The sequence below is a fragment of the Odocoileus virginianus genome, chromosome 20, assembly GCF_023699985.2.
Source record: "Odocoileus virginianus isolate 20LAN1187 ecotype Illinois chromosome 20, Ovbor_1.2, whole genome shotgun sequence".
NCBI lineage: Eukaryota > Metazoa > Chordata > Mammalia > Artiodactyla > Cervidae > Odocoileus > Odocoileus virginianus.
In genome coordinates this window covers 21,232,084-21,246,805 of record NC_069693.1, presented here as the reverse complement: position 1 = coordinate 21,246,805, position 14,722 = coordinate 21,232,084, and the positions used below count along the sequence as shown (strand labels likewise).

Below are 14,722 nucleotides of genomic sequence, written 5' to 3'. Positions count from 1 at the left end.
CAGACACGACTTAACTGACAAGTAAACAACAAACTGAAGCCCAGAGGCATTAACTGACGGTACCTCTAAGTAAAGCTGGAACTTGAACCAGCTCTTTGGTTCCCTCTGAGGCCAGCAAGTTTTCTAGAATACTATAATACTTTCTATAATACTATAGTATTAAATTGAGGATCAAATTGCCAACATCCGTTGAATCTTAGAAAAAGCAAGATAATTCCAGGAAAACATCTACTTCTGCTTCATTGACTATGCTAAAGCCTTTGACTGTGTAGATCACAACAAACTGGAAAATTCTTAAAGAGAAGGGAATATCAGACCGCCTTACTGCCTCCTGAGAAACCTGTATGCAGGTCAAGAAGCAACAGAACTGGACATGGAACAACGGACTGGTTCCAAATCAGGAAAGGAGTGCATCAAGGCTGTATGTTGTCACCCTGCTTGTTTAATTTATGTGCCAAGTACATTATGCTGAATCTGGGCTGGATGAAGCAAAAGCTAAATCAAGATGGCCAGGAGAAACATCAATAACCTCAGATATGCAGATGGCACCATGCTTATGGCAGAAAGTGAAGAGAAACTAAAGAGCCTTTTGATGAAGGTAAAAGAGGAGAGTGAAAAACCTGGCTTAAAACTCAACATTCAAAAAACTAATATCATGGCATCTGGTCCCATCACTTCGTGGCAAATAGATGGGGTTGCAATGGAAACAGTGACAGACTTTATTTTCTTGCATTCCCAAATCACTACAGATGGTGACTACAGTCATGATATTAAAGGATGCTTGCTCCTTGGAAGAAAAGCTATGACTAACATAGACAGCATATTAAAAAGCAGAGACATTACTTTGCCAACAAAGGTCCATCTAGTCAAAGCTATGGATTTTCCAGTAGTTATGTGTGGATGTGAAAGTTGGACTATAAAGAAGGCTGAGCATTGAAGAATTGGTGTTTTTGAACTGTGGTGTTGGAGAAGACTTTTGAGATTCCTTTGAACTGCAAGAAGATCAAACCAGTCAATCCTAAAGGAAATCAGTCCTAAGTATTCATTGGAAGGACTGATGCTGAAGCTGGAGCTCTAATACTTTGGCCACCTGATGCGAAGAGCTGACTCATTGGAAAAGACCCTGATGCTGGGAAAGATTGAAGGTGGAGAGGAGAAGGGGATGACAGAGGATGAGATGGTTGGATGGCATCACCAACTAGATGGATATGAGTTTGAGCAAGTTCCAGGAGATGGTTAATGGACAGGGAAGCCTCTTGTGCTGCAGTCCATGGGGTCGCAAAGAGTCAGACATGACTGAGCGACTGAACAGCAAAAACAATACTGTAAAACTGTAGCATTTTAGTATGCTACAATAATAGTATGTACTATTATAATGCTACTACTACTATAATACTATTACTACTGCCACTACTACTACTACTAATCTGCACACTGCCTTCTGTACAGATTAAGAATACCGATTTTGGCATTGCCATTGACACTGGTGTACTGGGTAAGCCCAGATCAAGTTGCATAATTTGTTTCTTGAACCCTTCAGAGAAGGAGCACTTCTGAAGATGTTTGATTCAGCAGTTAACTTGAGAGGTGAATTTGACCTTGCCATGATCAGGAGATAAGAAACACTCATTCCATCAACTTGCTAGTTCCCTAGAGAATCTATGGCCCCGCTCATATATTTTATTTACTGTCCTCCATTGTCTGAAAGTAACTGAAACCACAGAATGAAATGTATTGTGGATATAGCTGGCTTCACATTTTGGGGGCAAAATTAGTTTTGCTCATATTTGTTTTTGCTTGATTGATAGTGGCAGAACTTGCAAAAATAATGAGACCTTCCACAAAATACGTCTTTACTAGAACATAATAAATGACTGTGGCTAACCTCATCTACAGTGACTGCAGAATTCAACCCCTGAAACTGATAAGAAACTATAGTGGTAACAGGCACTCCAAGGGCACAAAAAATGCTGATGGTGAGGTACAGTAACCTTAACCATTCTCCTAGGCTTAACACCCTTTCTATCTTTCCTATCAATTGTTTAGCTGGAGAGAGGGACCCTATTTACGGTTGTCTTCATGAAAGTAGATGTGAATAGCAAGTTCTTCAACAGCTATGGAAGCAAGACAAGAGTTATTGCTTCCTTTACTTTGTGATCTGATGACTTTTGGAAGATAATAGTGAAAAAAATCAATATTAGATGGCTCTTGAAAAGAATATAGTGGCTTTTGTTGTATTTCTGGGAAGGAACGTTTTGCAGTGAGCAACTTAAACTGATAACATTAGTCTGTGTGACCCCTAGATTTGGATGAAATAAGTAAGCCCTGGAATCTTTTTCCTCAGTTAGATTTTTAAACAATGAAATATTTCAAATAAGTGCCAAAGCACAGAAATAATGTAATCAACAGCCATTATATTTAACATATCTCAACATTTTGCCATATGCTTTCCTTTCAGATGTTTTATAGATAACTAAACTGATTATAGATGTGCAGTTGCTTTGTTATTCTTTTCTAATCTAATTCTCATGTCTTAGTCCTCAGAGGAGCCATGCTGGGTGCATATTAATGCCATTCCTGCATATTACTTATCCATAAACCATTGTCTTGAGTAGTTTCAAACTTCTTGTAAATGGTATTATATTGTGTATACCATTTCCCAACTTGACTTTTTCATTCAATATTATGGGGTTTTTTGTTTGTTGAAATACTTTTTAAATTTATTTGTCTGTGCTGGGTCTTAGCTGCAGCACGCGGGGATCTTTAGTTCCCTGACCAGGGATTGAACCCTGGCCCCCTACATTGGGAGTGTGGATTCTTAGCCACTGGACCACCAGAGAAGTCCTTCAACACTAGGTTTTAAAGATTTAAACACATAGATATATAGCTCTGATTCATTTTAACTAATGCAGCATGCTCCAGCATGGGAAAATACTATAGTTTATCTGTACTCCTATTGAATGTTAGGATGTTCCTAGTTTTTTGCTATTATGAACAATGCTGCAGTGAGTGTCTTTGTGTATGTCTTATGCAGCTGTGTGAGATTATCCTTAGGGATAAGTAACTAGAAGTGAGATTGCTGCGTTACAAGGCGAATGTATCTTGAGCTTTCAGTTCAGTTCAGTTGCTCAGTCATGTCCAACTCTCTGTGACCCCATGGACTGCAGCACACCAGGCCTCCCTGTCCATCACCAACTCCCAGAGTTTACTCAGACTCATCTTGAGCTTTGCTGGATATGAAATTTATTGGTCAAGTGGTTGTACCAATCTGTATTTCTATCAGCAGTATATGAAAATTCTTGTTTTTATACCTACTTGTCAATATACTGACAAAACAGCATTGTTAGATTGTTTGATTTTTGTTAATCTAATGGTTATGAAATGGTATCTTCTTTTTTTCTTTTATATCTTTCTCATTACTAATGGTATCTAGCACATTTAAATGTTTCCTGGGTGCCCTGTAATCCTTTTTTTACATCAGAGTTTTGGACGAGTAATGTAATCAGATAGCCAAAAAATAAAGCAATATTTGAAAAGTGCATATTGAAAAGTGCCATTTCCATCCTACCACATTCACCTGACTCTTCTTTCATTTTATTGGTTTCTTATATATCTTCCTAGTGTTTTTATACAAATAAATGTAAACTTGAATTCATATTCTTATTTTCCCACCTTATACAAAAATAACATACTATTGGGTTGGCAAAAATGTTCATTCGAGTTTTTCTGTAATATGTTACGAAAAAAACTGAACGTACCTTTTAACCAAACCAATATGTATATTGTTCTAAACCTTGATTTTTCCACTTAATTGTATATCTTGGAGCTCTTTTCTTTTCACTGGGTACTTCTTAATACCTGCACAGTATTCCACTTTTAGGTGTAAGACAGATTTTTTAACCAGCCTTCTCTTGATAGATGCTCTGTTTTTTTCCAGTCTGTTGTTATAAGGAGCAATACTGTAATGAATACTCTTCATCTTGTTCTGAATTATCTGTAGGATAAATCTCTAGAAGTGGGCCATAGGATCGTTTAGTAGTTTGGTTCTAGTATTTGATTCTTTGTGAGTCTGCTTCTGTTTTTGTTGTGTATGCTGTTTTTAACTTACAGAGTATTGTTTCTTTGCATGTCTGGTTATGTTTGGCTTTTTAAAAAAAAAGTGGAACCGTTTGAAACATTGGATCAAGTACCTTACTCTAAAGAAAAATGAGTTCTTTTATCTAGGTTTCTGAGGACAAAACCCATTCATAACAACCAAAATCAAGGTTTAAAGTCCTCTAAAAGACATAGGCAGTTCCAGCATAATACTTTTTTTGTGTGTTAACCTCTCCCTTTGATAGGCTTAGGACTTGGATTTCTATGTCTCTTGCCCCCTTTAGAATGATATCTTCTGTGATGAATGATCAAAGAATGATATAACACATGTGTATATGTGTGTGTGTATAAAATCAATTAATATATGAAAAGATGTTCAACATCATCTATAATTAGTTAGTTCAGTCGCTCAGTTGTGTCCGACTCTTTGCGACCCCATGAACTGCAGCACGCCAGGCCTCCCTGTCCATCACCAACTCCCGGAGTCCACCCAAACCCATGTCCATCGAGTCAGTGATGCCATCCAACCATCTCATCCCCTGTCATCCCCTTCTCCTCCTGCCTTCAATCTTTCCCAGCATCAGGGTCTTTTCCAATGAGTCAGCTCTTCACATCAGGTGGCCAAAGTATTGGAGTTTCAGCTTCAACATCAGTCCTTCCAATGAACACCCAGGACTGATCTCCTTTAGGATGGACTGGTTGGATCTCCTTGCAGTCCAAGGGAATCTCAAGAGTCTTCTCCAACACCACAGTTCAAAAGCATCAATTCTACGGCACTCAGCTTTGTTTATAGTCCAACTCTCACATCCACACATGACTACTGGAAAAACCATAGCCTTGACTAGACAGAACTTTGTTGGCAAAGTAATGTCTCTGCTTTTTAATATGCTGTCTAGGTTGGTCATAACTTTCCTTCCAAGGAGTAAGCGTCTTTTAATTTCATGGCTGTAATCACCATCTGCAGTGATTTTGGAGCCCAGAAAAATAAAATCAGCTGCTATTTCCCCATCTATTTGTCATGAAGTGATGGGACTGGATGCCATGATCTTAGTTTTCTGAATGTTGAGCTTTAAGCCAACTTTTTCACTCTCCTCTTTCACTTTCATCAAGAGCTCTTTAGTTCTTCTTTACTTTCTACCATAAGGGTGGTATCATCTGCATATCTGAGGTTATTGATATTTCTCCTGGCAATCTTGATTCCAGCTTGTGCTTCTTCCAGCTCAGCGTTTCTTATGATGTACTCTGCATATAAGTTAAATAAGTAGGGTGACAATATACAGCCTTGACGTACTTCTTTTCCTATTTGGAACCAGTCTGTTGTTCCATGTCTAGTTCTAACTGTTGCTTCCTGACCTGCATACAGATTTCTCAAGAGGCATGTCAGGCCAAATGGTATTCCCATCTTTTGAAGAATTTTCCACAGTTTATTGTGATCCATAATTAAGATTATGCAAATTAAAGCAACAAGTTTCCACTCATCAGACTGTTAAATTTAACTCATCAAAAAGCAAAAAGGAAGTACATGAAAATAATAGCAGTTCTTACCTCTAAAAAGCAGGCCAAGGGTTGAGTGAAGGAGAGGAAGATGTGTTCTTTTTATGGGATGTGCTGTTTAGTACTTAAATTTTTAACCCCATGGACATATTTTTTAAATAAAAATGTAACATTTTAGAGGCAAATGCCTAGATACTTAACTTTTTCTTTAAACTTTGTGAAACGTTTTGATGTGTTCAAAGTAATAGGGCCTAAAAAATGTTTGCACTATATAAAGGGCTATCAGTTTACTCTAAATACTTGTTCAGCTCATACAGTTGTGAATGTAGCAGAAATATTTGCTAAAAAAAGTCCGCATGATTAGGCCTTCTGAGTCCTAATTAAAATGGTAGCAGCACAGATCAACAGACATTCATGATATTTAAGAATTTCCTTTTTCTCCCTTGATGTCAGAGTAAGGTACTTGCTGTGACAGTGCAGAGATCAGATAAAATAAATGTTTGTAACTCGTGTCTTCTTGGAGGCCCAAGGACATTCATATTTCTAGACTCAAGGCAGTTGATGCATCCTGAATGAAATAAAAACTTAAATTACTATGCTGAATAAAGGTGTTCTTAGCATTAAAACATTTTAAGTTTTAGCCAGTACTTTTGTCTTTCTATTTTTTCCTTTTCATGTAATCACTACCCACCTATAGTATGTATGTGTGTGCGTGTGTGTTTCATTTTTGTTTTAATCACTGTTGTTAGGAATGTGGTTCCTTTTAAATGGTCAGTTCTCTGTTAATGAAGTTATTAATGCCGCCTTTCTGATCCGCTTTGTTTGGACTTAGATCCTCTTATGCTGAGCAGCTCTTCCCAGATGTCCTTGGTGCAGTTAATTTAAGAAATCCAGTTTATTCTTGGAATAAAGATGAGGCTAATAGTTTCAATTCTAGAACTCAGGTGCCCTCATGGTCAGGTTGTTGGATTTTAAACTATTACAATGAAGTAAAAGATTGGTAGCACTTACCACAATTCATATTTTATGTGTTCTTTTTACAGTAATCAAGAAGGATAGTTTATTTCTCTATAACTGTACCAAACATAACATTTCAGATTTCTGATCATGTCTGATCTCTGACGGGGAAGAGGGGAGAATGAAGTGTCTAATGCTTGTGCAATATTCCCTGACTTCACCATGGGGGGAACATAGCTTAGTAGCATGGTTCTAGAATAAATCTAAAAGTGCAGTTATACTTTGTTAACATTCTAGGTGAAAAAGTGTTTATATCTCTGTATGGAGCTGCTGTAGACATGAACATAAGGTTGGACAAGAATTCCGTGATCCTTGAGAAAACTTACATATCTCTGGCCAATCAGCGAACTGTAACTATTCACAACCACAGTAACATCATTGCCCATTTCCAGTGGAAGATATTTGCTACCCAGGAAGAGGAAGACCAAGAAAAGTACAGGTTTGTAAGAAAAATCACTATCCATATAATTTGAAGGCACGTGAAACTTAGTTATGAAAATTCTGTGGCTTTTGTGGTAAGTTTCTAACCAACTCAAACAATGTCAGATATATTATCATTTGGGTTCAGTACACAATGCCCCTTGTCTCATTTAAAGAACCTGGACTGAATTATGTGGAACACAACATTGTCTGTCCTCAGTTAATCTTATCCTGCTTATGTTAATAATTTACCAGTAGCTGGTTTCCTGAATTTTAAAGACCAAATACATCATTCTTCACTATTCTCTCAAAAGAAATCTACGTGTCTTTATTTCTTTTCATAACCCTAACCAGATCAGTCAGTTTTCATAGGGTTTCTAAAAGTAATCTGTTTTGGATTGGGATCATTGTGGACTACTTTTTTCCCAGTGAAAAGATACTTTCAGAAAAGACAACGAGTGGGGAAGATGAGGGCTTAGATACAATGACTTTAATAATTTCAGTTTTAGTAGCATTGCTCAATCCTCACTAACTCTATAGTTTAATAGAGGTTTCTTGTTGGTATTTTAATCTGCTGCTTTTTAAAATGATACTTCAGGCAGTGGAGAAAATTAATAAAATGGAAAGCCAAACTTAATTAATCTCATCACTGTTAAGTTTATAATATTTCTCTTTTTTACTGAATCTATCATTGACTCTTTTAAACTCCATTTGCAATTTTAGCTTCCTCCATCCTCCCTGAATTAGCACTTTTGCTGCTTTCATTGGAATTTATCTCAGTCTTTTTTATTTGCCTCTCCATTTTCATTAAAGATTAGCCCCGAGAAGCTTCAGAGCTCTGTTTAACACCAAGTTAGTATGTGATAAAAATAAAAAGTCTTAGGTCTGTGGAGACCAGGCAGAAATCCCCCAGCGAGCTGTCCCTAATTGAATCAGAAGGAGCGGTGACAGTGACAGGACACCGCGGACCAGAGGCTTTGTCATCCAGACAATGAGCTTTAATCACCGCATTGCCACTGTGCCATCTTTAAAAAGTGAGGAAAGAAAAGCCTTTCCTGCCTAAAAACTTCATGTTGCCTCATGGCATAGAAACACCAGTAGTTTAAAAAAGGCAAGAGGAGACCTCTTGTCCATTGCTTCATTGGTACTGAGTCTTTAGCTGACATGTATGTAGCAACAATCAGAATGGTCCAGGCACGTTCAAAGATAAAAACAGAGCAGGCCCAGATGCAGAAGCAGCAGTAAAGTAGTGTTTCAGTCCCTCCTTGTGCCGTGGACATCATCTTTTGGGGAGAAAAGAGCATGCACTATCAGAGGGAAAGTGTTAGTGCCTCAGTCGTGTCTGACTCTTGGCGACCCCATGGACTGTAGCCCACCAGGTTTCTCTGACCATGGGATTCTCTAGGCAAGAATACTGGCATGGGTTGCCATTCTCTTCTCCAGGGGCTCTTCCCAACTCAGGGATCGAACCTGGGTCTCCTGCATTGCAGGCAGATTCTTTACTGTCTGAGCCACCAGGGAAAATCACCAGAGGGAAAGCCAGCTTTAATTTCAACTATGTCTTTGTGTTTGACCAAATGTATAGGACATGACTGGTGCCATGCCTATGTCCAAAAGATATGTAAGGAAGTTATTTAGCAGTGAAACTCAGGAAAAATTCAAACCAATTGCTGTCAGAAATTCTAAGAGATTATAATTTTAACCACACGTGAATGGACATTTCTACCCCCCCCCCCACACTTCTTGTCCCCCCTCATGGCCCTATCTCTATTATTATCCTTGAGTCTTATTCTTCCTTTTCTTTTGCATTTTCTCTCTTGCTGTTTCTGTTAGATCCTCCTCCTGGATGTTTTTTTGTTTGTTTGTTTGCTTTTTTTGTAGCAAGAAAACAATATAATAGAGCATTTTAACCACCACAGTTGGAAGCCCACTTTTATCATCTTGGATCATACCCCTCCCTTAAACAATGAACTTGAAAAGTAGCTTCAGAAGGCTAAATAAGAATGTTTTGCTGTGTGTGGGTGACACACAGCAACATAACTTGTATTGCTACAAACTGGATTGGTTGATCTAAGTGGAGAATGTATTTAATTTTCTGCCCCATCCCCTCTTCCTACCCTTCTCTTAGGGTAAGATGCCTTATCTCTTATTTGACCAGGTATCTCTTCTCTTCCATGCCTCTCTCATTCCTTGATACCTTCCCAAGCATGCCACCAAGTTTCATATTATTAGCCATGGATTCTTGTCCTAGACTAATGAGCAAAATGCCTATCATCTCAAAAAGCAAAGAAAGAGGCTATTCTTTACTGAACATCTGGTTCATGTCTTTGGGTAGGTGCCCCTTTCATGGGTGGCTGTTCTCTTGCTGTGAATGTAGATCCTCTTCTCCTCCATGTAACAAACCCTTAGCTGTCTCTTGGGCTTACATCAGCAACAGATCAAGCAGAATGTTCTTGGATAGCTTGCTTATGGGCCAAGGTTTGCTTGTCTCTAAGAAACAGGAGTGAAATCTTTAGCTTCTGGCATAAATTCTCTCTTGAGCTCCCCAGGAAGACCAGTGCAAGAATCCCTGGAATAATCTTTTTATGTTTGACTCTGCTACTCATAGTGGTGAGCAAGCTCTTTTTTCTTCTCTTCCTTCAGTAACCTCTGTAGTTAAGGTGTAGAGAGAAAGGTTGACTTCTGTCCTGAACTTGCAAAATAGGTGATCTAAACGGGCCTTAAGTATACTTTAGAAGATTCACGTTTCCCTTTGCAGTATCCCAGTGACTTAAGATTTTAAAACTTCAGTGTAGATTTTAGATGAATTCAAGAGTCTTCCCACTGCTTTCCAGTTATAACATAGCGTAAAACTCATCCCAAGGCATTCATCCAAGAGGCTGAAACTTGCTGTGTGATCACTTTGAGAATTCTAATCCCTTTAGTATTATGGACATCCTCAAGGTCCTATTCTAGCCATCATAGTTTCTTGTTCTCCAGCATCTTGATGCTGAGCAAAGGCACATCTGGGCCTTCTACCTTTCTGGCAGTTTATCACTTTCATTCTACGAAGGAAGTCTTCCTCTCTGCCTTCCAAAACATGTTGGTATGAACCTTAGGAGACACATTCAAATTTGGGGACCTCAGGCTAATCTCAGGCTCCAGACTCTGACAATGGAGATATCATTTCCCCTAGGAGGAAGTTCTGAACTTATTTTTTTTCCATTTTTTTAAGAATCAGATATAAGAACCTTTGAAAAGGATCTTTCGGTTCTCTCTTTTTTGACATTTTTGTAGGAGTTACAGAAAATTAATCCCTTCAAAAATTGAGACTGAATTCATTCCTTCTTACCTCCTCTATCTTGGCCTAAGGGATTATAAAATATCCTACAAGATATTTCCATCCTCATTCTTAATCAAAGTTTATTATTTCCAAAGACACAGCATGGGCTTTTGAGGATTTCTGCTCCCCATTTCTCCATCAAGGTCGTGGCCATTCTCTCAATAACAGCTGCTCTGGTTCTGGATTCACTGTGTACAAGAACACAGAATCCTCAGTGGAGCCCCCTGCCCTGAAAGTGATCAGCATGGATGTGTTCCAAAGCATTATAGCACTGGAGATGATGCGTCTCTCTAAATAAATCAGTTGTATTTGGGCTTTCAGCCTACCACCCGGGTAGTAACAAATTTAATCTTAGTTGTGTTTGGGGAGCCCTTCCAGGTGGCACTAGTGGTAAAGAACCCGCCTACCAATGCAGATTAGACATAAAAGACTCTGGTTCGATCCTGGGTCAGGAAGATCCCTGGGAGAAGGAAATGACAACCCACTCCAGTATTCTTGCCTGGAGAATCCCATGGACAGAGGAGCCTGGACGGCTACAGTCCATGGGGTCACAGTCAGACACGACTGAAATGACCTAGCACAGCCCTCCCTTTCCTAGTCATATAAGAACCTAAAGACTTGAGTGGTACTTGGTAAACAGGAAGAGGACCTCTAGTACTTCATTTATAACAGGCATCACACAGTTACTAATACTCTCTGTCCAGTATCTCACAGTCCATTTGAAGTTGGATGGCTCTGTCCTTTCCATACCGGCTGTGGAGGGAAATATTTCTGCCAGCCTTGATGGCTGAGGTTCTTAGTTTTTAATCTTGGCATTCAATTACCACCTCTTGGGATGCTGCAAAGGATCAGAGTGCAGGTCTCTAGGAACCCAAGGTGAGAGGGCAGTACTGGTTCAATGCTACTGTACCTGAGACACGCTATACTCCCCACTGAATATAGTCCACTGACTGAACTGTAGTTGATGCCTGAAGGTGGTGGATGTTTGGGCTACCAGACAATTTGAAAAATGGGTTAAATCCATGATTTTACTGAAAGAGAAGGCTAGTGTATTGTTACATTCTTGATGAGAGGCATCTTCATCTGAAAAACAAAACACCTCTGAGTGCGGGAGACAATGAGTATCAGCCAGACAAGATGGCAAAACAATAGACCGAGGTATATAGAAGTCCTTGTTGGAGTCAACCCAGCTCACAGTAGAGTGACACATTCCCTTCTTACACTCAGCCATGGCTGTAATTCTGCATAGATGGCAGAGAGGAGGACATCGGGTGTCCTCCCCCCCTCCCCCCCACTTCTCATTATACAGCTGTCATGGACTCAAGAGTCTCAACAGCCTGGGAGAAAAGCAGAATTTTTGTGTTGTCCTCTTTTGTTTCAGGGTTGAGTTCACCATACTGCTCAATTCATAAAGCATTATCATCTTTGGTCCACACAAGGCATTTTATCCCCACACCCCACTCCCATTAACCCTCATATATAAATGTAATGTGTATTACAAATAATAATGTCCCATTATTTGTTTAACCAATACTTCAATCTGGTATATCAAATTTACCCACATTTTTTTGTGTTATTACAAGCACTTTGGTGAACCTCTTTGTTGCTCTTTATTTACATTCATGATTGTTTCTTTAGGATTTGTTCCTAAGGAATAGATATGTATTAATAAGTTCCACTTGGAGGAATACATGATTTCCTTTCTTCCTGTGTACTGAGCTGCCTTTAATTTGCCTTAACCTGCCCAGCAGTATGGAAGTATGGCGGCTCTGCTTACCTTGTGCACGGCTTCCCATCCAGCAAGAACAAGGGAGCACACAGTGCTTTCTTCATCGGGACCAGAACACACTGAACCCATTTCTTTGACTTCTTTATGCTGTATGACCGAAGGACCCTGGACACTGAAGTTATTTTTAAAAGAATTATTTGACATTGCTGAGCATATGGTTTGCATGAAGTCATTTACAAAATAATTGGGGCTAGGACTGGATTTAAGTGACCCTAGCTTCTCACTCAGTATTCACATTACTAAATAATGTCTCTCACCACTGGTAATAACCAGAAAAATGCTGGGAAAATGGTCATGTATCCTTGCAGGACTTGAAATTCAGTCTTCAGATGAAGTCACAGACGCAAGGAGTTATGTGAGCATACCTTTAGTAATGAGTAGACGGTTGTGAAGGCTGCTTTTCTGACTTATCACAAGGGATATGAAGATCTAGAGAGAGAGAGAGAGAGAAAGGACGTGTCTCCACGTGTAGTCTGAGTATTTTATAACGACAGCTTTGTAACTGCCTGGGATTCATATAGGGAGAAAACTGACATTTCTTGAGCAACAGCTTTGTTCCAAGAATTACCCCGTGTCCTTGATCACTTTTAATTCTCAGCACATCTGTATGATGGAGGATCTCCTATTCTTTCCATTTTGTTGATGAAGGCACTGAGGCTTAGAGGACTTAAGTAACTCCTGAAGTCATAGAGTGAGTAAATAAAGAGTAGAATTAGTATCAAAATCTAGTCTTTGCTGGCTCCAGATTCTGTTCTGTAGGTAATAACGGCTAGGAAAGAATTCAAGCTAAGCAAGTTTATAAGAAACAAAAAATTGCCCTTGAAGTGTGAGAGACAGGGTAGATGTTAAATACTGAAAAAACATCCTGGAAAACACAATTACCTAAAGGAAAATACTTGTGCAAATATCTGTAAGGGCTCAGGAGTAAGCAAGTGAGCATTGAGTAGGTTAGGAAGCCTGGGAGACTTCTTTTTTTTTTTTTTTTTTTCTCCCCATCCCAGTCCCCCCTCCCACCTCCCTCTCCACCTGATCCCTCTGGGTCTTCCCAGTGCACCAGGCCTGAGCACTTGTCTCATGTACCCAACCTGAGCTGGTTATCCGTTTCACCCTAGATAATATACATGTTTCAATGCTGTTCTCCTGAAACATCCCACCCTCTCCTTCTCCCAGAGTCCACAAGTCTGTTCCATACATCTGAGTCTCTTTTTCTGTTTTGCATATAGGGTTATTGTTACCATCTTTCTAAAGTCCATATATATGTGTTAGTATACTGTAATGGTCTTTATCTTTCTGGCTTACTTCGCTCTGAATAATGGGCTCCAGTTTCATCCATCTCATTAGAATTGATTCAAATGAATTCTTTTTAATGGCTGAGTAGTATTCCATGGTGTATATGTACCACAGCTTCCTCATCCATTCGTCTGCTGATGGGCATCTGGGTTGCTTCCATGTCCTGGCTATTATAAACAGTGCTGCGATGAACATTGGGGTGCATGTGGCTCTTTCAGATCTGGTTTCCTTGGTGTGTATGCCCAGAAGTGGGATTGCTGGGTCATATGGCAGTTCTATTTCCAGCTTTTTAAGAAATCTCTGGGAGACTTCTTGAAGGAAACAAACTGAAGTTCTCCAGAGGATAAGGTATAAGGTCTCTCAACTAGTATATTACATCTCAGGCAAGGAAGGACCACCTCAAGGTCATGGGTGAGAATATTCCCAACAGGATGGGCTGGAGGGGAGCCCTTTACAGTGTCCTTCATGGAAGTACCGGGATGAAATGCATGTTTCTTCTTCTTTTTTCTTTTTTTTAGGATATGTGATGATCTTAGCAAAAAGGAAAAGAGTGAGACCGATGAGTTTCTTGAGGAGTGCATTATTGATCCTTCTCTCCGACAGCGTCTTTCCATTCTCTCCCGCACTTTTGAGAATCAGAGAAAGCTGGTTCAGGCAGACAGCATGCTCTTCTTGAATACCATTTTCACTGTTGAGCCTCTGGTAAGCACATAAATACAATAAACCTTGCAATAAATGTAGTGGGGAAGCAGGGCTTAATGTGATGTGAATACTCACTCTGAGATTGATAATGGTGTGATCCAAGAGCGTAAAGATTCCATCTGAGGGACCTCATTGTCATTATGTGACAGTGAATGAAGGTTAATGGTTAGAACACTCAGAGGTGACATTTATAGAGGTCACACTCTATGTACCAGTTGCTGATAAGCCCTTCATACATGATACCTACTTTATCTCATTTATATATATGTTATTATCAGTTGTAATTAGTCTCCCATTCTACAGATGGGGAAATTAAGAGTTAGAGAAATTTGATAACTTACTCAAGGTCAAGCAATTAGTGTTAGTAGTTAGAAATTTATCCCCGATTGGCCTCATTCTAGAGCAGGGTTTCTCAACGTCTTTACTATTGATATTTAGGGCTGGATAATTCTTTGTCCTGTATACTGTAGGATATTTTAATAGCAGCTCTGACTTTTACCCATTGGATGCTAGTTGCAAGAACCAAATATCCATCCAGATGTCAGATGTCCTCTGGTGGGCAAAATCATTTGAGTGGAAAACTGTTTTGTCCT

The 14,722-nt window shown here is 39.3% G+C and overlaps 1 protein-coding gene across 2 annotated transcripts in view; it reads left to right on the top strand.

Annotated features, from left to right (window-relative positions):
• HYDIN (HYDIN axonemal central pair apparatus protein) overlaps positions 1-14,722 on the top strand; it is a 346,758-nt gene that overhangs the window by 80,728 nt on the left and 251,308 nt on the right. For both annotated transcript variants that reach the window (XM_070451030.1, XM_070451031.1), the window contains exons 8-9: positions 6,844-7,045; positions 13,946-14,129. In XM_070451030.1, the coding sequence (XP_070307131.1) occupies positions 6,844-7,045; positions 13,946-14,129 (386 nt within the window). The remainder of the gene's footprint in view (positions 1-6,843; positions 7,046-13,945; positions 14,130-14,722) is intronic.